This window comes from Lithobates pipiens, unplaced genomic scaffold (genome assembly GCF_037356315.1).
Source record: "Lithobates pipiens isolate NorthernLeopardFrog02 unplaced genomic scaffold, aLitPip1_a1.2 Scaffold_51, whole genome shotgun sequence".
Taxonomy (NCBI): domain Eukaryota; kingdom Metazoa; phylum Chordata; class Amphibia; order Anura; family Ranidae; genus Lithobates; species Lithobates pipiens.
In genome coordinates, this window is record NW_027507874.1 from 561,192 (window position 1) to 584,511 (window position 23,320).

Below are 23,320 nucleotides of genomic sequence, written 5' to 3' on the forward strand. Positions count from 1 at the left end.
TTCCAGGCGGCGGAGCCCGCGACGTCTCCTTCGCGGGCCCCGCCTACCTGTACACGCGCTCGAAATGGGCGGATTTGCCTCCTCCTTACGTGGGCGAGTCCGTTCATTTCAAAAGTTGAGCGAACTGTTTGCCCAACCTTGTTCGTCAAACAGTCCGCTCGTGTGTGGGCAAGTCCGCTCATGCAAATTTTGAGCGGACTGTTTGATGAAACTGTTTTGCCCCGTACACACGAGAGGGATTAAGTCTGACAGACCTCCAAAGGAGTTCCGCCGGAGTTCCGCCGGAGTTCTGGCGGACTTTTCGACCGAACGGACTTGACCACACACCATCACACCAAACTCCGACGGAGTCGAACGTGATGACGTACGACTGGATTCGACGTAGGAAGTTCCTAGACAGTAGCCAATAGCTGCCCTAGCGTCGGTTTTAGTCCGTCGGAGTAGCACACACACGAGCGGATTTTTCGAAGGGGACCGGGTCCGGCGGAGTTCCGTCGGGAAAATTTAAAGCATGCTTCATTTCTAAAGTCCGTCAGACTTTAGCTTCGCTAAAGTCCGTTGCAGCCCACACACGATCGGATAGTCCGCCGGACTCAGTCCGTCGGAGTTTGGATGTCGAAAAGTCCGCTCGTGTGTACGGGGCATTTGCCGAACAAGGTTGGGCGAACAGTCCGCCCGTGTGTACGCGGCCTAAGCGTTCATAGATGAGGGCTGAGACAACTTATCCTAAGATTTGTTACTCAGAGCATGATAGTTATGAATGTTTGAAGCTTTGGATAAATCAACTGCAACCCATCTGGCGGCACAGTGGTGTAGTGGATAGCACTTTCACCAAGCAGTAAGAAGGGTTGCTGCTTCAAATCCCAACCATGACACTACCTGTCTGGAGTTTGCATGTTCTCCCTGTGTGGGTTTTCTCTGAGTACTCTGGTTTCCTCCCACACTCCAAAGACATACTGGTAGGTTAATTGGATCCTGTCTAAATTGCCCCTAGTATGTATAAATGTGAGTTAGGGACCGTAGAGTGTAAGCTCCTTGAGGGTAGGGACTGATGTAAATGTACCGTATTTATCGGTGTATAACATGCACTCCAAGTTTAGGAGGGCATTTTAACGAAAAAACTTACATTTAAATGCCTATCAATGCAGCCTTATCAGTGTCCATCATTGCAGTCTTGCCCAGTGTCCATCTGCAGCCTTGCCAAGTGCCTTTTGCAGCCTTGCCAGTCTCTGTGCAGCATTGCCCAGCCGCTGATTATTTAAAATTGGCGCCAATCTCTGCTGACTGTGAGCAAAGATTAGCGAGCGCCGATGACATACAGAAAGCCAAGTGTATTTGGCTAGACTCGGCTCTGCTCATAGTCGGGCGGGACTGTGATAAGAGCCGAGTCTAGCCACATCACCGGCGCTCACACATCACCGCTCACAGTCAGCAGAGATCGGCGCATAACACGTGCCCACGATTTTCCCCTGATTTTAAGGGCAAAAAAGTACGTGTTATACGGCAATAAATACGGTATATGTAAAGCACTGTGTAAATTGACGGCGCTATATAAGTACCTGAAATAAACAAATAAATAAACTCTCATTCCTCATTGGACAGGTTGGAATTTTCTAACTCTTCTTTGAGCTTAGACAGTATAGAGTTGAGGACTGCAGTGCTACCTTTTTTCATATTTTGGGGTCCAGTTGCTGATTGGGGTACAATTCAGACAATTTATGCAGCTCCTGAAGCAGAAGAAAGACAATGATCATCTTTCTGTAATATTTATCTCTTATTTTCAATAACAGTTTTTTGTGTGTATGTCTGCCTTTGTATCGTCTTGTATAAATGCATTGTCCATTTTAAACCTGAACTCTTATGGTCAAAAAGAGAAATTGCTGATGGGTAGACTGTATTGTAGGAGATACTCTGTATGTCTATTTTTTTCTCCAGGTTTGCATGGTTTCTTGTTTGCCTCCCACTAGGATAGTAAGTGAAGTGGTTTCCACTAAAATATTCACACTATACATAACATATAAATGAAAGACAGCACAACAAACAGTACAGTGTTTAATCATTTACTTGCATTAATTATACAGATATAATACAACATTGACAAATCAGAACTCACCATGAAACTAGGCATAAGCCAATCCTGATGCATAGTACCCCAATATAATAACCAGTGTCAGGATAGTGAGATTCTTAGCATTCACAGGTAGTGATGGACGAACTTTCGACGGGACGTTTCGCGAACGCGGCCGATAGTTTGCGAACCGTAACGTTCGCGGCGGGCACCATTGACTTCAATGGGAGGCGAACTTTGCAAACCTACAGGTCAAATTTGCAGCCACAAAATAATTACTAGCTGTGCAAACATAGTCCCACCACATGGCCAATGACATAACACATGTATGAGGTGAATCTGGGATCGACAACTACAAGCATTCTTTTTTTATATGTGAAATTGTGACAATTCAGGACTGTGGAGCGCATGAAGGCAATGGAGGAGAGGGAAGGTCAGGGTAGGCAAAGAAGAGGGTGCAGGAGATGATCACCAGCAGCGTGACATACAGCAATGACACCTGCACCATGATAGAGTGATCTGACACCAGCACCGTGATAGAGAGCACTGACATCAGCAGCGTGACATACAGCAATGACACCTGCACCGTGATAGAGTGATCTGACACCAGCACCGTGATAGAGAGCACTGACATCAGTAGCGTAACATACAGCAATGACACCTGCACCGTGATAGAGTGATCTGACACCAGCACCGTGATATACAGCACTGACACCTGCACCGTAAGCAGCCCCAGGAGTAAGTCAGCATAGCACAGGGATGGTGGGAGCCCCTCATAATGAGCATAGCACAGGGATGGTGGGAGCCCCTCATAATATGCACAGCAGAGGGTGCAGAAGAGTAAGGCTGAGTGAGCCACTCAACCAATTCTGGTGCTTCCTTTGATGTAATTGCACGCACCTTCTGCAATTTCCCACTTTGGCTCAAGCCTGTTGCTCCTGCCCTACCCCTACCACCCCTGCGGAAGGGCCTGCCTCTTCCTCTGCCTGTCATTTTTTAAATTACCCTGTGACAAAACTCTCTACAGAAGTGCAGTATGTATGTGGAAGAAGGTATATAACACCCCGCTTCAATCTATTGTTTTTGGGGGCCACTGGTCTATCACACCAGTTACAATACTTTTTTTTGGATTGCGTTTGTCACTCTTTGTAGTATCGCTGCAGAACCGCTCAGCAGTCACAATGCTGGACAGTGGAAACGCACTATACTATGCTTTCTATATGTGCAAGTATTTTATACGTGTATTACACAACTATATACTGCACACCAAATAGTACACCTATACCAGTCCTTAAGGACCTTTGTGGAACTAGTAGGTTGTGATTAGCAGACTGTACCTCAGTCCCTATACTGATAAAGGACTGCTGCATAATAGGGCAGCAGTCAGCAGTAGTGCACCTCAACCCTATATATTGTGGACCTATACCAGTCCTTAAGGATTAGCAGACTGTACCTCACTCAACCCTATATACTGTAGTACACTATACCTTACCAGTCCTTATAGGGACCTTTGTGGAACTAGTAGGTTGTGATTAGCAGACTGTACCTCAGTCCCTATACTGATCAAGGACTGCTGCAGAATAGGGCAGCAGTCAGCAGTAGTGCACCTCAACCCTATATATTGTGGACCTATACCAGTCCTTAAGGATTTGCAACCCTATATACTCTAGTACGCTATACCTTACCAGTCCTTAGAAGGACCTTTGTGGAACTAGTAGGTTGTGATTAGCAGACTGTACCTCAGTCCCTATACTGATCAAGGACTGCCGCAGAATAGGACAGCAGTCAGCAGTAGTGCACCTCAACCCTATATATTGTGGACCTATACCAGTCCTTAAGGATTAGCAGACTGTACCTCACTCAACCCTATATACTGTAGTACACTATACCTTACCAGTCCTTAGAAGGACCTTTGTGGAACTAGTAGGTTGTGATTAGCAGACTGTACCTCAGTCCCTATACTCATAAAGGACTACTGCAGCAGAAGGGCAGCAGTCAAGTATAATATTCTTTCTATATTTGGAAGAAAGAATATTATACGTGTATAAGCCTATTACCATACCAGTCCTGAAAAGGACCTTTGTGGACCGAATAGTAACAGCTACTGATTAAACTGACTGTCCCTCAATGCCACACACAGCTTCCTGTCTGTCCCTATTTAAACTGACAAAACACAGGCTGCTGCAACAATAACTTGAATAGCACTCAAAACTATATCCTGTACTACTACACCATACCAGTCCTGAAAAGGACTTTTGTGGACCTAATAGTAACAGCTAATGATTAAACTGACTGTCCCTCTCTGCAACACACAGCGTCCTATCTGTCCCTCTCTCAGCCCTGACAAAAGACAATCTGCAGCAACAATGACTTGAATAGCAGTGCCTCAAACCTATATTCTGAACTACACCTAACACCTATACCATACCAGTCCTTAAAAGAACTTTTGTGGACCTAATAGCTAGCGATTTGGGTCACTGCAGTCTCTCCCTGCTCCACACAGCAACCTCTCCCTATAGTGACAGTAGAAAGAATGTAAAATGGCCGCCGGATCGGGTCTATTTATAAGTTAGGGGGAATGTCCAAGTGTCCATGTGCTGTAATGTCTCAATTGGCTGTCCTGTACCCCATGATGGATCTGTCATCATAGGTGAAAGTTCTTTTACACAGTAAACACGTAAGTCCGCCGGCTGAAATTCGCCGCAAACCGACCGCCGGGCGAACAGTTTGGCCATCCCTATTCACAGGTGTATAAGAGCGTAGCAGACGGGTACCAGAAATAAAATAGCTCGCTGGTATGCACAGACACTTGGGATGAAAGAGACCAATGATGTTTCAGGGAGAACCCTTTCCTCAAGTCAGATCCACCTGTGCATAAAAGGACACCCTGAATGTTTTAAATGCTCTAACTGGCACCATGGAAGAAGATGTCTTTGAAATGTTGACTTGGCTTCTGTATTCTCCAGAACTCAATCCAACTGAGCACCTGTGGGATGGCCAATCCATGGGGGCCCAGACTTACAACACACTTTGACCTACAGGTAAGCCTAGATTAAGGCTTACCTGTAGGTCCAAGAAATATCTCCTAAACCTACACGGTTTAGGAGATATTTGCTGAAAGACAGGCACTGCTGTCTACGGCGCATGCGCCGTAGACAGCGGCGTGCAGGCGCACTGAGCGCGGCACCGTCAACGGCAAATATGCCGCGCGTGGCGGCTCCCGTGCGCATGCGCGGGAGTGACGTCATTGCGGCTTCGCCGAATGACAGTGGCGGATTGGCGAGACCCACCGAGAAGATGGATGCGCCGGACTACAGGGGACAGCGGTGACATCGCTGGCTCCTGTGTCAGGTAAGTGACACATAATGGACTACTATGCGATGCATAGTAGTCCATTATGCTTAACCTTTGCAGGGAATGAAAGAGGAGGTAAACTTATCAAGGTTTACTTCCTCTTTAATATTAGGTGGGTGGTCATGTTATGGTGAATGGACATTATTTTATGGCTGATTGGTGTATCTGTCAGGGCTGGCTTAGCCCTTCCTCCTCAGCTGTCGGCTAATTGCCAGCTCTCTTCTCTTTCTACAGTTACCAGCTGTTCCCGATGCTGCTCGTCTGACCTGCCTATTTAAAGCCTTCCTGTTCACTTTTTCATTTGCCTTTGCGTTGGTCACATCACAGGGAACCATCTCCTGCTGTTTGTTTCAAGACTGGCTTGCTGACATCCCACCTGGCTTCTTATCCTGCTTGCGGTTGCTCTCCTTGGATCCCTGACTTCCGGCCTGGCTGATTACCCGATCTGGTTAATGAACTTTGGACTGGCTGACTACCCGATCTGGCTACAGGATTCTGGCTATGTGTCAGGAAGATCCTTCTCACCGGCATCCGAGCGGCGTAAGACACAGAAGATCTTCTGTGCGGTAAGAAGAGCGTTATCGCGGGAGCGCGCGCGGCCGTTTGACGCAATTGGCGCCAATGGCGCTATTTAAAGTGGATCCTTGCTTTACTGCTTTGCTGCCCGATCAACAGCGTTCCTGTGTACTCTGGTATCCTGTATCTGAACCTGAATCTGAATCCGTATCCTGATCCGTATTGAACCCGGCTTGTTCCTGACTTCGCTGTTTGCTGCCTGCCCCCGACTTTTGGCTTTGTACCCGACTACTCTTCTGGATTCCGTTTCTGTACCTGATCTGCTCGCCTGTGCCTGACCTGGACTGTTGTACTATCCATTATCTGGCGGTTGCCTGTTTATCGCTGCTGGACTACAGGACACCTCCCAGTCCACCACCGCACCCGGCGGTTGTCTCCCCTGTGCCCTGTTGCCTCCTACCTCTTGCTGCGAACTACAGGACTTTTTCCACTACCAGCTATATCCTGTTTGCACCTGCACCCACTGTTGGACTACAGAACTCCTCCCGCTGTCCGTTGTATCCTGCGATCACCTGCACTCCGCTGCCGGACTACAGGAATCCTCCTGCTGTCTGCTTAACCTTACCATTACCTGCATTCCGCTGTTGGACTACAGGACACCTCCACCATCAACAGTCTGCTGCTTTCTACATCAACCATCCAGTCAGGCACTTGTGCTCCTCTGTGCTCCCGAGCCCCTGTCATCACTACCAGGGCCTCCCGAGTCAGAGGTCTACAAGAGGCCGCTCCCTACATTCCGGGCTCTGCCTTAAGGTACGTGACACTATGCTTGACTAAGCTTTTTTCTATTTACCTTTTTATTTTTATTAATAAACAAGTGTGATTTGATTGTATTTCTGTCTGTCTGTTTCATGGTTCCTGACAGTATCTGACTTTCCACAGCTTCTAATGCACACTATGAGAAGCTCCTAGTTTGCAGTGAAATCAGAGTAAGGCCGCGTACACACGCGGGGACTGTTCGCCCAACTTTGTCCATCAAACAGTTTCAGCAAACAGTCCGCTCAAAATTAGCATGGACGGACATGGCCACACACGACGAACGAACAGTTTGCTGAAACCGTGCGCGATGACGTGAACGGCACGTACGACGGGACGAAAAATACGACGTCCTATACACTGCATTATAACTTTCGGCGTGTAAATCCTTTCTGAGCATGCGCGGAACTTAGTTTGACGAACAAGCCTACACACGAGGGGACTGTTCGCTGAAACAAAGTTTCAGCGGACAGTTTTTCGGAATTTCCGAAAAACCTTGTTCAGCGGACTGTTCGCTGAAACTGTCCGCTGAAAGCCCACACACGGGCGGACTGTCCGCCGAAACACTGTTCAGCGGACAAAGTTGGCCGAACAGTCCCCGCGTGTGTACGCGGCCTTAGCTATCTCAGTACAGGAGAGGAACCTGTACAACTGTGCAAGGCTGGAGTCCTCCTTTTCAAAGTGGTTGTGGAGCCACCCTATGCACTTTAAACCATTCTCTCCATTTAATAATCTTTTTTGCCCGTTTCTGTGTTTTATAAAAAATAAGCCATTCTTTACCTTTTGTCAGGTCCAGTGACCCGCCTCCTCTCTGCTCTCCCCGTCTGACAGCTGCAGCAGGCAGGCCGAGAAAACCCTGCTGACATCAGTAGGGTAGTGGGGAGGAGAGAAAGGTGGTGGGTCAAGTGAGCGGCGCTCTGGCATAAGGTAAAGAACGGCTTATTTTTATAAAACACATAGTGCATAGGGTGGCTTAAGGAGAACTCCAGCCTTGCACAGTTGTACAGGTTGTCCAGCCTTGCACAGTTGTGTCATTATATGGCAACAGATTGGCTCTCCTGCGTGAATCGTCGTAGCTGTATGGCGGCTTGCTCAGGCTCAGCTGCACGCGCCGGCGGCAGCACACACGCACCCGCTGCACGATGTGGGAGTGTGCCTGCGGATCGGGTGGACTCTATGTTTGCCTGCGACCCGCAATCGCCTATTACAGAGGCAGAATGGGGAACTGCCTTTGTAAAAGATGATTGCCCGTTATGAGCCCTCTAGTGTTCAATAAAGATCTATAAAGTGGGAACAGGACCTCTTTCCTCCTGCTGGTGATTACTAGGGATCTTTATAGTGGGATCAGGACCCCGTTTTTCCTTCTGGTGATCCCTCTAGTTATAAATATCTATATAGAGGAATCAGGACCTCCTTCCTCCTGTTGGTGATCCCTCTAGTGATATAGATCTATATAATGGGATCAGGAGCTCCTTCCTCATGTTGTTGATCCCTCTAGTGATAACTAATGCCGGCCATATATGGGCAGGCTCATTGTACCCAAGTTGATCCAGCAATTGACTTGGGTATAAAACAGCATGCCAGATTTCTACATGTGATTATTGCCACTAGCAGGGACGGCTCCCTGATACACACCCCCCAACACTGACTGTATTGATAGGGGAATCAGTTTTCTTTCCTGCAACAATCATATCATCCATGGCCTGCTTAAAGCTCCATATAGGGGAATCAGGACCTCTTTTCTTATGCTGGTGAGCCTACTAGTGATAACTCCAAAGAGCTATATATTGGGATCATGACCACCTTTTTTATGTTAATGCTACCTCTAGGAAGGCATCCACTGATTTGATTTACTTTCCCCACTGCCTGACCACACATTTTGCTCATTCTGCAATTTTCTGAAATAAACACCCCAAATCTGTTTCTTCTGCAGTCATGGCCAGCACTGTACCCCCAACATTTATTCTATGAGAGGATTCTTTTTTCACATTTAGAAAAATGGAACTGCAGTTTGCTTTGACCAGTTTTCCAGCAACGCTAAACCATGTTCCATATATTGTAAAAGAGGTGACACTTCTATCGGTAGACAGTCCATCTTTGCTAATAGCTACAAGCAGGTTTTGGCTAATAGTCTCATGTTGTGATCATTTCCTTATGAAGCATATTCCCTCTATGTCACATAGGAACGTTAGATGGCAATTTTCAGTACACAATTACAGCCCAAAGACATTTTATCTTGATGTATTGGCAAAGCACCCCAATGGCTCTATACTATTATTCTATGCTTGTGCAGTAGTGTTCTTTTGTATTCATGTGGTAGGTTACGCCAGGATACTAACACACCAAATGAAAGTCCTTGCAGAAACATATGTATTTATTTTACAGTCCCTTGAAGCTAATGGCCAAATCAACACCCCCTGCCTGAACTACAGTCACTTTACAACCACTTCCTGACTACATACACACCAGCAACTGCTACATCTCATATTCCCAGGTAGGTTTCTGGGTGGTGGCAACCGTGGATCATGCCTATACAATGTGCATCAGCACAGCCACTTGTAGTCTCCAAAGGGACAGTGCGTGACAGTGACAACTCAGAACAACCGAGAGACAGAGACATAAATTCCTGTACAAGGACCTTCATGACAGGACTACAAAATATAATTTTAATAAATAACTTTTAAAATTACATTGACATAATAACGCTTACAGGACATTGTACATTTCACTTGGCAGTAATCCTCCCCGTAGTTCTAATCTTCTGTAATGCTAGTTCTTGCTGTGGGCCATACTCTAAAGCTGGGTACAGACTATAAGAAAATTGGGCGAACGATCGTCCAGTTTTCTTCCATGTTTCACAGCAAGTCAAACCCAAGGATGGTACTTATTGTACGGAAATTCTTAACTGACAAAGGATTTTTTATTATTTGATGGAGAAACAATACACATTAAACGGAAATCGTTAGTTCTGTTTACATACGATTACAATTTTGGAGTTTGTCCCTTTGGAAATTTTTGTTTGTAAAGTCTAAATCAGAAACAAAAGTTGTGTACACACCATAACCCTAAATCTAACCCTAAATCAAACCATCTTGGCTGTGGGCCATTCTCTAACCCTAAATCTCTCTCTCCCGACTTATGGCAATACTCGAACCCTAAAATCTAACCCTCTATGTAATTTTAATTCCTTTTAAGGCTAAAGGAGTTTTTCCTTCTTGAAAATCATCTGGTATTTTACTGGGATGTAACTAATGACCAGAGTTGGATAATCCATGAGGCAACCTGTAAATGTCTATAAGACCCATCTACAGCCTCAAATTCTCCTGCAGTATACAAGGGGCAATGCACAGTTGGCCAAAGCTGTGGACCTGTCCCTTGCCTGCAAACTACCTACAAACTGATCCTCCCTTGTGGTCTGATGGCACCATAACAGTACAGAAAATGCAAATGACGCAACCTTCTGTGTACCTATTGCATTCCTTTTCCATGTCAAACCAGCTACCTTGCCTAGGCACTTTCTGCCTTAAAACCTACCTCCAGGTTTATTTTCACTTTTTTGTTCCAAGGTGGCCCAAACAAACTATTTCCTTTACTAATTGATGGGCTACCGTCAGTCCTGTATAAACTGTATGTAGCGTCGGCTGTGTTCTGGAGCAGTACAGGAACTTCCTGTCTGCTGCTGAAATAACATCTAGTCTGGCTGTGTGCTTTGCAGCCATTCACAAGAAGCCTTGTATTTTTATCAGTGAATACCCGGCTCCCTCTGATCGGCTGATGTGGAGAGCCAGGTGCATGACATCACAACTTCCACCCACAGCCAATCAGAGAAAGCCTTGTATTCAATGTATAAAAATACAAAAGGCTTCCTGTAAATGGCTGAGAAGCACTCCTACTGCCAGATAACACCGCTGTATACTTTATGTAGCTTATTCTACACAGAGTTTATATAGTGCTGACAGCAGCTGCATCAATTTGTAAAGGAAATAGTTTGTTTGGGCCAGCTTGGCCCATCAAGCTAGTTTAAATGAAAGTACACCTGGAGTTAGGCTTTAATTCGGCTTTGCTAATGATGACAAATACTTGAAAGCACAGTTAATATAAGGATAAAAACAAAATGCAAAAAGGAAATACAAAAAGGCATATAACTAGGATATACTGTTCATGTTTTCAAGTGTGCAAAAAAACAAGGTGCGCAATGTCTTTTAGCTATTAAGGCCTTGTTTACACAGGCATACTATAGCATATGCCCGTGTGAGGTCAGTGTTTGCCCGCAGGGTGATGCATACTTGTTCATTCCCTTGTTGTTACATTCATGTCATACTAGGATGCAATGGCTGCAGACACAGCCGCTACTCCCAATTTAAAGCGGAACTAAACACTCTTATTTAAGCCAAGGGAGCTACCAGCTTGGCCTCTGTTTGATCTTCGGCTGCCATGGTGCTGCATGTGTGATCACGTGCATTTGACAGTTTGATTGAGATAACAAGCATGTGACCGTTATATTCCCAGCATGTGCCGGTTAATACATTTCTTTTTAAACTGTTAATTCAATGGGTTTATTTCCACTCTAACAGCCATGCAGATGCATGGCCTTAAATGCACTTTGTGCTTGAGGCCGTGCACCCCCATGGCTATCAAATTGGGAGCAGTGGCTGTGTCCATACAGCCACAGTGTCCTAATTTACATGTATAAGACTGCTTGCACAAGGATGCACGGAACTCCTGTGCAATTCCTGAGTGGGCAAATACGGCCATGAAGTGTGTGTACGCTACAGTCGTTTGAAGGAGGCCTAAAAAGCACTCATCTCCAACAGCCGACTCTGAAAATCTGCAGGATATGGTGTAAGGGTCAGAATCTCTGAAAACAACTTCCTTCATTCAGAAGTTATAGCTGGTTTAATGTCTGTGTGGACTGTTAACGTAATACATTTTTCCACATTTTTCCATGCAGGGTTCATTACTTGTAGTCACCAGTAGGAGTTATTAGATGTTTCATAATGTGCTGATATAGTGATATATCTCAGTCATTTTCACCATGAACATGGCTGCCGCCCAATGTAAGTTCTCTGACGAGATAATTTATTTTTTTAGATAAAACATTTCCCCGCTCTGTGTATGGCCGCGTACACACGGGCGGATTGTCTGCCCAACTAAGTTCGTCAGATAATCCGACAGACAGTCCGTTCAAAATTTGCATGAACGGACTTGACCACACACGATGAGCAGACAGTCCGCTGAAAGCGTGCGTGATGACGTGTACAGCACGTACGACGGGACTAGAAAAACGACGTCCTATACACTGCAATGCAACCTTCGGCCGTGTAAATCCTTTCTGAGCATACGCCATACTTAGTCCGTCCAACTTGCCTACACACGAGCGGACTGTCCGCTGAAACCAAGTTTGGACGGACAAAACCAAGTTTGAACGGACTGTCTTACGGAAATTCCGTAAGACTTTGTTCGTCAGATTGTCCGCTGAAAAAGTCCGCTGAAGCCCACACACGAGCGGATTGTCCGCTGAAACACGGTTCAGCAGACTAAGTTGGACAGACAATCCGCCCGTGTGTACGCGGCCTTTGACTATTGTATCTCATCCGTGTTATGAGTTTTCTTGTGATAAACAAAAGCTGAACGCGTTGTAAAACATTTTTCACATTCCGAACACGAATATGGCTTCTGCCCGGTGTGAGTCCTCTGATGACCAACAAGAGCTGAATTTGTAGTAAAACATTTCCCGCATTCTGAACACGAATATGGCTTCTGCCCGGTGTGAGTCCTCTGGTGATAAACAAAAGCTGAGCGCGTTGTAAAACATTTCCCGCATTCTGAACACGAATATGGCTTCTGCCCGGTATGAATCCTCTGATGATCAGCCAAAGCTGAACTAGTAGTGAAACACTTCCCGCACTCCGAACATGAGAACGGCCTCTCACCGGTGTGAGTTCTCTTGTGATTAACGAGAACGGAGTGAGTAGTAAAACATTTTCCGCACTCTGAACATGGATACGGCCTCAGCCCGGTGTGAGTACTCTGGTGTTTGACAAGAGCCGAACTGGTAGTAAAAAATTTCCCACACTCTGAACAAGAATACGGCTTCACCTCAGCATGCGTTCTCTGATGTTGGAGAAGACGGGCATTTGTTTTAAAGCATTTTCCACACTGGGAACAGAAAAATGGCCTCTCACCTGTGTGAACCCGGAGGTGGTAAGTAAGATTGGACTTTTGGCTGAAACATTTCCCGCATTCTGAACACACATATGGGGTTTCTTCAGGGTCAACTATTTCTTGATTAATTAAGCACAATTTCCGAAGAAAACATTTCCCGCAAACAGAACATGGCTTCTCCCCTGTATAAGATCTGTGGTGTACAGTGAGAGTTTCATACCTGGTCAAGAATTTCCCACAAATGTAGCATGAAAACTTTTCATCCCCTTTGTGATTGGTATGATGGGTGATGGAAGTGGAGTGATTGAGAAAACTCCCCCCATGCATAGAGGGGTTAGATAAAAGATTTGCACTGGGAAGGACTTGATGGGAATTTGGAGTAATATTTTTTTTTCCAAGAGAACTGGACGTGCCATAATTTAGGGGACGTCCCTCCATGTCATTACTGATGTGTTGTTCATCTGGGAAAAATAAGAGATGGAAGAATAAGATAAATAGTTAAAGAGGAACTTCAGTCTGTTCACATAAGTTGTAATAAAAACATCTTTGCCATTCTGAAGCTTCCCTCCAACCACTTTGCATATTATTTTATATATATATATATATATATATATATATATATACACTGTGATTCTGTACTTGCCAAATATGCTGCAGAAATCACCCTCCACTGAATCTGGCTGCATCCATTTTAACTGTGGGAAGCTGAAGCTGCTGCCTGTTCACTTCCTGGATTTACACAGAGGCACACCTCCAGCTCTGCATTTCTCATTGGCCCTCTTATGACTCACCCCCCCCCTCCCTTCCTGGCAAACTCTCACAAGAGTGAGAGAGAGCTGTGCATGATGTCATACTTCCAAGTTCTTCCCCCACCTCCCTCTCTTTCCCCCTGGTCTTTCAAAGTGCACTGCATTCATATTTTCTCTCCAGCTTGTCTGAGGGTTGCAGTCATTTATCGGCCTCCTGGACCAGTGTCACGCTTTCTGGATGACTTCTCTGCATGGCTACCCTATTTTTTCTCCTCTGAAGTATCTCCCATCATCCTAGGTGACTTTAACATTCCAACCAATGTTAATACTGCAACCATTTCTCAACTACTTAACCTAACCTCCTCTTTTAACCTAACATAATGGACACAAACCAAAACTTACTCCAACTGCAATACTCTCAACCTCATATTCTCCCATTGCGGCACTCCCTGCAACCTCTCCAACACCCCCCTTTCTCTCTCTGATCACAACCTTATTTGTTTTAAACTCTCCTTGTCTCCTACCTCCCGTGCTGCCAACCCACAAACCACTACCCACAGAAACCTTCGCAAACCTCAACCCTTCCCTTCTTCATTCTGTTACTGATGGCATTTACAACAAAATCGCACCCCTGTCCTGCCCAGACCTAACCACACAACGACCACCTTTTCACTCTCCTCTCCACTATCCCTTCCCCACTTTTTATTTATTTTCAGTGTGTGTTTTGTCACGTCTTGTTTTGTCACTTTGCACGTTTGCTGTGATGAGTAGGGTCACAGGTTCTAGGGCCTGTCCTGAAAGTCTGGGGAGGGGGTGGACATGGCCTTCTGGCTTAGTTCGCCCTCTTTCTTAGGGTTGGGGTCTCCCTTCGGGGGAAGTATTTGGGTGGGTCTGTCTCGGCAGACCTTCCAAAGAATGGGGTCTGACTGGTTTCGGCCAGGAAGACCAAGTTTTAAGTGTCCTTGTCCCTGTCAGGAGCCTAACGCCCCGGGGGATTCAGGACAAGGTCCTTTGATTTTAGAGGACTTGTGTACCCATCTGCACTTTTTTGTGTCACTCTTTATGTGTGTGCACCTTTTTTATGCACCAGTGAAGTTTTTTGGAGTGTGTTTTGCACGCCACAGGCTTTAAAAAAAAAAAATAGAGTGTGTAATACCTGATCAAGCTGCCTGGTTATCTGCCTTGCTCTCATAGATTGGATTTTCCTGTGTATGACCTCAGATCAGATAACTATTCTCTGAAATATTAAGAAAAAAAGCAAACACTCCAAGTGCTCAGAGATCCTCCTCAAAGAGATGGATGCATAGGCGACACATCACATACACGGCCTAATACTTGGTGGATGCAGCCCTCCTCGGAGAGGAAAATCCAATGTGGAACTACAAAAACAATAAAAGGGAAGATGCAAATACCTGGTACATTACCACAGTAAAAAGGTGATTTATTCAGATGTAATAAGAACATTAAAATGCATACTCACAAAGGTATGATGATGAACAGCATATGTATGCATATTTATATATGCATATAAATGCAAATACTGCAACAACCTCACATAGTAAGCATGCTTGCCATGTGAGGGCATCTCATGTTATCTTCCAACCTATAAGCTGTTCATCATCATACCTTTGTGAGTATGCATTTAATTTGTTTTATTAAGTCTGAATAAATCACCTTTTTACTTGGATAATGCACCAGGTGTTTGCACCTTCACTTTTATTGTTTTTGTAATTCTCTGAACTCTGCCTGCCTTTTACCTGGACTGTCATTGAACCACTCTGCCTGTCTGTCAACCACAAGTACCTGTTTGCTGTGCTCAGTTAAATTGTCATGGAATGGACCAAGCCACTAACCATCGGCTAAAGGACAGATGCTCTGACCCCTGTACTACAGCCCCATGAGTTGTCCCTATGGATATATGGATGAAACATCGTATTTAACCACTTCAATACCAGGCACTTAAACACCTTCCTGCCCAGACCAATTTTGAGCTTTCAGCGCTGTCGCACTTTGAATGACAATTGCGCGGTCATGCTACACTGTACCCAAATGAAATTTTTTTCATTTTTTTCCCACAAATAGAGCTTTCTTTTGGTGGTATTTGATCACCTCGACGGTTTTTATTTTTTGCGCTACAAATAAAAAAATACCGAAAATTTAGAAAAAAAAATGTTTTTTTTGTTTCAGTTTCAAAACTTTGTAAATAAGTACGTTTTCTCCTTCACTGATGGGCACTGATGGGCTCTGATAAGGCGGCATTGATGGGCACCAATGATGTGGCACCAGTGAAGTGGCACTGATGAGGTGGCATTGATGGACACTGATAGGCGGCACGGATGGGCGACACGGATGGGCGACACGGATGGGCGACACGGATGGACACTGATAGGTGGCACAAATTGGCACTGATAGCTGGCATGGATAGGCGGCACAGATGGGCATGGATAGGCGGCACAGATGGGCATGGATAGGCGGCACAGATGGGCATGGGTGGGCACTGATAGGCGGCACAGGTGGGCACTGATAGGCGGCACAGGTGGGCACTCATAGGCAGCATTGGTGTTATACTGTACTAATGGATGCCAATCAGTGCCAAACAATAATGCATGCCAATCAGTGATGCCCATTGTGGGCACTGATTGGCATCCATTATGGGCACTGATTGGCATCCATTGTGCTGACTGGCATGCCTGGTGGTCTAGGGAGGATTACCTTTTGCTTAGCATCCCTGGTGGTCTGGTGGCGTCCCTGGTGGTCCAGTGTGGGCATCCTCGGGGGGGCTGTGCTGATAATCGATCAGCACAGACCCCCCCCCTGTCAGAGGAGCAGCCAATCAGCTCTCCTCTACTCGCGTCTGACAGGCGCAAGTGAGGAAAAGCCGATCACCGGCTCTTCCCATTTACACTGTGATCAGCCGTGATTGGACACGGCTGATCACATGGTAAAGAGTCTCCGGCGGAGACTCTTTACCGAGATCGTAGTTGCTGGGTGTCAGACTGACACCCCGCAACAACGATCGCCGCGATGCGCGCCCCCGGGGGGGCGCAGCGGCTCATAATCCTGATCACGTCATATGGCGTCCGATCAGGATTATGAAACCACTTTGCCACCGTCAATTTGTAATAGGGCGGGCGGCAAGTGGTTAAGATGTGCCTTTACACCACTAACCTAATGTGAGTGTTTTTAAACCTTTTTAATACATTTTAGCCAGTTTATTGCTGCACTTAGAGGGCGCCGTCTCTCTCTCTTTATTGTCTCCTAGAGCTACTTCTTGCTTTAAGACTGCCATCCCACTAGTGTACAGCTTTCATTACAGACCACCTTCATGGACTACTTTGATGAACTATATATACTATGAACCCCTGATTGTGGACACTGATGTGTGGATATATACATAACCCACACAAATAGATATATACATGTATCTCGTATATACCATTTATTTATATTATTATTATTTTTTATTTTTTTGCTAAATCCCAGAGAGCGCCATATTACCCTACCCTTTCCTTCGTTGTGCTCAATTTGCACCTGCCCTGGTGTGGGGGCTAGGCGCTATAGCATTGTGAATAAGTCCTGGGGCAACTGAGTACTGGTAGGTCTGCTTACCTTAAGGGAATGAGGGCTGCTATAGGTGAAGAACATGGAAGCCAGCTATAGTGTCTGATCACCTGTGTTAGGGGTAAGTGTGACAACCATATGTGAAGCTGAGCCTCAATGATTCAAAGTTATTATGAAAGCACTTTCCACACCAGCACACCTTCCCCCATCTCTCAGAACCCACAGCAGGGGAGGAGGATTCTGGGATGATCACATGACATCATTCTTATCTCTCTTAATTTAACACAGATATGATCAATGTCACATGACCAAAAATGCTCCCATCAGGAAACAAGGCAGGAACCATATAGGCAAACAATTACACAATGAAGACACGTAGTGACATGTATCCAAGGAGGCACATTATAAGTGGATATTGAGGGAACCAAGAACTGGCCATTCAATATAGGAATGTGCTGTGTACATGGGCACTGGCTATTAGATTTTTCTTGTTTATCCAGGGTTCCTCTATCTATAGTGACTGAACAGGAAGAATCAGCAAATCTTTTCTTAATTTAGTGTTTATTCCTCACCTATGCTGATCTCTACAGGAACTTCCTCCTCTTTAATCCGCATATGTACTTCTTCCTCCTCCTCTTCTTTGATGTCTCTCTGAGTCTCTCCGGGGTCTGTGAATAAAGATGAAAGTGAAGCCCCCTGTACTGAGCTGTATGAGAGACTCCAGAGAGTGTGTGTGTGGGGAGACTGGTCACGTCTCTTGGCTGGTAACCCACAATGACATGATGTGAGGAGGAGAGCCGGAGTCTAATAGACTACTGACAGAGGAGGGGGGAGGAGAAGAGATTGTTGTAGTGATTGAACAAGGAGAATCTGGGACACCTCTCTGGATTTAGTGTTTATTACTCACCTGTTTTGATCTCTGGAAGGATTTCCTCCTCCTTACATGGATCATCACCCATCCCATATGGACCTTCTTCAAATTCTACTTTATTTACAATAAGGTCTTTACCCTGGATATGATACATAAGATTATACAATACTTTATCTACAATTGAATCAACTATAACTTTAGCTTTCATTAAAACTCTTAGTTCTAGCTACCTGATCCTCTTGAGGGATCTCCTGATCTTCCTGTGTGGAATCCCGGGAATACAGAGGACGGGGACATCTCTCCAGTGGGTTCCCATTACTGGATCCATCTGTAGGAAACACACACACTGACTGAATACATTGTTTCTATGTCTTTTTTATCAGAGGATGTGTGTATCTAGGTGTATCCTCAATACTCTTCTCTCCTTTACAAGAAATGAAAGTCTCCTCTTACCCAGTGATGTGAGGGGTGGCTGGTTCTCCATCATGATGTCCTTGTAGAGATCCTTGTGTCCTTCTATATACTCCCACTCCTCCATGGAGAAATAGACAGTGACATCCTGACACCTTATAGGAACCTGACACACACAATGATTTCGTCACCATCCAGACACATCCCTTGTCTGTTACTGGATAATGTCCCATAATTCCCGGTACCGCTCACCTCTCCTGTCAGCAGCTCAATGATCTTCTGGGTGACTTCTAGAATCTTTTTGTCTTTGTTTATCTCTGTTATTAGGGAGCAAGGAGGCTCTGTCATGGTGCTATGTTTCCTGCTCCAAATTTGTGACACACGAGTCATGTGATCTTCAGATGGCTTCTTCACTATAAGGCATTCCTGTGGTTTATAAAAGAAATAAAGTTCAGTACATAAGTTAGTAAAATAATTTGCAGTTTTTGCCCCTGAGGGTTGCGTAAATCCATCACTTCGCTAGTCAGGTCTGAATTTTAAAACAGCAATAAGCAATGTCATGTCCCAGTCCCAGAATCCTCCTCGCCTCCCCGGTCAAGTCTGTGTTTTATTAATAGAGATAAGATTGATGTCATGTGATCTCCCAGAATCCCCCTCACCTCTCCAGTCAGGTCTGTGCTTTGTTAACAGAAATAAGAGTGATGTCATGTGACCTCCCAGAATCCCCCTCACCTCTCCAGTCAGGTCTGTGCTTTGTTAACAGAAATAAGAGTGATGTCATGTGACCTCCCAGAATCCTCCTCACCTCTCCAGTCAGGTCTGTGTTTTATTAATAGTAGGGCTGTTACTGATTAAAATTTTCGTGTTTGATTAATCAATTTTTTTTTCAAATCGATTAATTGACTAATTTCAATTAATTATAATGCACATACAAATCCAACTACTTTTAGCTGATCTCCTTGCATTGCAACTCTGCATTAGTCAGTGGTAAATGTGGTATACACTATATACAATCTCCCGACACTAGTTCGTTTCCACAATCCATGACTTAACTTCACAGTTCACACAAATACGTTTTAAATTCAAGCTGTAGCACTGACGTAAGTATTTTTTTTTCCGCAGTAGTGTGACAATCCCTCCACCTCCGGTCTAACTAATCACTCTCACCTTATGGCATGGACCCCTGTGCAAACAGGTGGTCATGCAAGCGGGTATCAAAAGGGTTGACACGGACCATAAACTTCTCTCACGTCTCCTTAGATCTCACCAAGGACGCTAGGTCATGGGTAGAAAAAAAAAGATCTAAGTGCTCACCGCTTAAGTATAAGATTGAATTTTTGTGTTCAAACACAAACTACTCACATAAATATGATAAAAACACAGCATGTGAAGCTATCGTGTTAGTTCCATAGGGCAGCAGTGGGTGACGTCATGCATAGCTCCTCCCCCGTATATGTGCTACGTTCAATCAGAACTTCTACGCCACTGGACTCCTCCCCCCTTCCCTTCGTTAGCAGATGGAAGCACTTGGGGAAGGGGGGAGGAGTCCAGTGACGTTACCGGATCTCCGATGGAACTCCCTGAAGACCCGGAAGCCGGCAGAGAGGTGAGTACCGATCAAAAGAATTTTGATCGATCAAAAAAAATTACGATTAATCAAAGAATGAATCTTTAATTTGCACAGCCCTAATTAATAGAGATAAGAGTGATGTCATGTGCCCTCCCAGAATCCTCCTCACCTCTCTGGTCAAGTCTGTGTTTTTTTAATAGTGATAAGAGTGATGTCATGTGATCTCCCAGAATACCCCTCACCTCTCCAGTCAGGTCTGTGTTTTATTAATAGAGATAAGAGTGATGTCATGTGACCTCCCAGAATCCTCCTCACCTCTCTGGTCAAGTCTGTGTTTTTTTAATAGTGATAAGAGTGATGTCATTTGACCACCCAGAATCCTCCTCACTTCTCCAGTCAGGTCTGTGTTTTATTATTAGAGATAAGAGTGATATCATGTGACCACCCAGAATCCTCCTCACCTCTCCAGTCAGCAGGTAGATGATCTCCAGCGTGAGGTTTAATATCTTCTCAGTCATGTGACTCTGCTCTTTCTCCATCCTCAGGCAGGTGATTTGAGGTGTTTCTTTATGGACAGTTTTACCTTCACTTTGTCTATGAGTAGAGAGAAAAAAAAACCTGTCATACTTGTGGGAACACACACAACAAAGTCTGAACCCATATGCTAATGTATAGATACTGAGTTGGCACCGCTCACACTCAGCATCCCATCCCCCCACATTAGGTCAAAATGCTGGCTCAGGCCTAGTAACAGGATGAAGAGAAACCTTTTAGAGGGCATGAAGTGAGCCCTAAATAGCCAGGATCCAAAGGCCAGGCAGAGCCCATGGGTGCAGCTGCACGGGTACCATAATGGTGGCATCCAAGGGGGGCAGTGCCACCTGGATGGCAGACTTTTGCTTCTGACAACGTTTCACTTTAAATACTGGAGTCCCAGAGATTAGCTTAGGAATGAAAAAAAGTGGGTGCGTCTAAAGTGACTAGCTGTGATGGGTGAAGAGTAAGTAGGCGGGGACTATGTGCATGCAGATAAATAAAATGAACATACAGAATACAATCATTACTGCGGCAGAGGTAAGCCTCAGTACACAGGACCTAGGGACTACAGTGAAAAATCCATTCTAGGACAGCTGAGAGGTACGCGGTCCCCGCCTTATACATGGTTTATAAGAGGAGAGTCCCTTTTTTAAATCAAAACCAGAACGAGCAGAAGGAAAACATACATGTATATGCACAGTGCTCTGTAAATGGTCAGCACCATATAAATACCTGGAATAAATAATCCCCACCTGTGAGCAGGACATGTGACCTGACTAGAGTCACATGACCCCCCTCTCCTTATAATATGAAGACATTATTACCTCCTTCTCACTGGACACACACTCTTGCAGACGGAAGTTTATTTCAGCTACAAAAGCTCCTCTCTCCACCTTTTTTTTTTTTCCGGCTACGACAAAATGGCCGCCGCCCCTCCTGCGCTGAGGACACTTTCTGCTCTCACATGGTTACAGGGTTGTCCTCTAGTGGTGGCTATGGCTCCACCCTGGAATAAACGATCCCCTTGTAACGACATATTCGGCTCCCTGTTTATGGGAGATTGTTCAGCCGGTGTTCTGGCATATTCAGTCGCGCCATCATAGGCGTCACTATGGCAACCAGGAAGCAGCTGCGCGGAAATAGGAGGAGTGTTTCCGTTGCTGGGAGGAATAGTAATGATAGAGTTGATGATAGGTGACAGAATGGCAGGGCAGGAGGGAGCTTCATTGGTACCCAGCCTGAGCTGAAAAACAAAGATAATAAAATAAATTTAGAACTTTAGACTAAAGTTTTTCTTGGACAAATTTAGTTTTTAGGAAAAAGAAAATGCTAGCCCTTATTTCGTTTTATAATAAAATTACCTGAACTGTAGTATTAGATCAGAGCGCTCCCTGCTGGCTGGATGTCATAGGATAACACATTTAGGCTCCATGCACACTGAAGCTCAAAAAAGCTATTTCTGGACGCCAGATTGCTGGCAGAAAACGCTGGTTGAAAAACCTGCTTTTAACAGCGTTTTATACTAGCGTTAATGAGCGTTAATGAGCGTTTTACAGCGTTAGCGTTAATGGGCGTTTTTTATAAAAATACACAGAGGACACTCCAAAAATCCCACAATGCATTGAAAAATAGAATGCCGAACACTAATGAACGAGCGTTAATGAGCGTTAATGAGCGTTTGTCGTTTTTTGCCGCTGAAAAACGGCACTTTGAACGCGAATTTCTGGCGTTCAGAAAAAAGCCCATAAACTCCACTGCTCATTAAAGCTGAAAAACGTCCATGTGTGCATGGACACATAGGCTAACATAGAGTGGAGTTTATGGGCTTTTACAAAAAACGCCCAAACTCCAATAAACTGCAGTTTATCAGCTTCAGTGTGCATGGAGCCATATATGCAATAGCACTTCAATACCGTTTTCACCCCCTTCCTGCCCAGGCCAATTTTCAGTTTTCAGCGCTGTCACACTTTCAATGACATTTGTGCGGACATACAACACTGTATCCATATGACATTCTTATCATTTGCGACAGATAGAGCTTTCTTTTGGTGAGATTTTATCACAGCTTGGATTTCATTTTTTTTTTGCCTAACATAAACAAACAAAAAAAGACCAGGGATTTTGAAAAAAAAAAAACCCAAAAACTTTTTCTTATTTGTATAAGTTTGCAAATAAGTATTTTTTTTTCCAGACTGATGTGTGCCGATGACGTTTCACTTATGAGGCTGCACGGATGGGCAATGATGAGGCTTGCACTGTTGAGATGGCACTGATGAGGCTGCAGTGATGAGCACCAATGAGGCTGTACTGATGGGCACAGATAGGGGGCACTGATAGGGTACACTGATGAGGCTTCACTGATGGAGTTGTCCTAATGGGCACTGATGAGACTGCACTGATAAGGTGGTATTAATAGACACTGATATGCAACACTGATGGGACTACACTGATAATGAGTTCCCTGGTTATCAGTGTAAATGCCCCTGTTACCACAGGAAAACAGAAAATTGTACCATACTTACCGTAATTTTCTTTTCCTGGTGCCTATCCATGGCAGCATACCTGTGACAAGCTCCGCCTTGGCTCCTCCCTCAGGACTAGTGAATATTATAAAAGAAAAGGTTAGTACAGCCCCCGCATTCTCGTTAATATAGAATACCGAGGGTGGGAATGTATGCTGCCATGGATAGGCACCAGGAAAA

At 45.0% G+C, this 23,320-nt stretch overlaps 1 protein-coding gene across 2 annotated transcripts; it reads right to left on the reverse strand.

Annotated features, from left to right (window-relative positions):
- Window positions 1-2,039: 2,039 nt before the first annotated feature.
- LOC143957053 (oocyte zinc finger protein XlCOF7.1-like) lies at window positions 2,040-21,798 on the reverse strand. Of its 2 annotated transcripts, none has more exons than XM_077467187.1 (8): window positions 21,443-21,798; window positions 20,543-20,675; window positions 18,764-18,937; window positions 18,554-18,677; window positions 18,331-18,428; window positions 18,137-18,239; window positions 17,802-17,897; window positions 2,040-13,380 (listed from the first exon to the last, which is right to left on the reverse strand). In XM_077467187.1, exons 2-8 carry the CDS (start codon window positions 20,618-20,620, stop codon window positions 12,335-12,337), a joined length of 1,719 nt encoding a protein of 572 aa, XP_077323313.1. In that variant the 5' UTR covers window positions 20,621-20,675; window positions 21,443-21,798; the 3' UTR covers window positions 2,040-12,334. The 2 variants fall into 2 exon arrangements, with proteins under 2 accessions (XP_077323313.1, XP_077323314.1); XM_077467188.1 differs by lacking the exon at window positions 21,443-21,798 and adding an exon at window positions 19,679-19,786 and having other exon boundaries at window positions 20,543-20,677.
- Window positions 21,799-23,320: the final 1,522 nt, after the last annotated feature.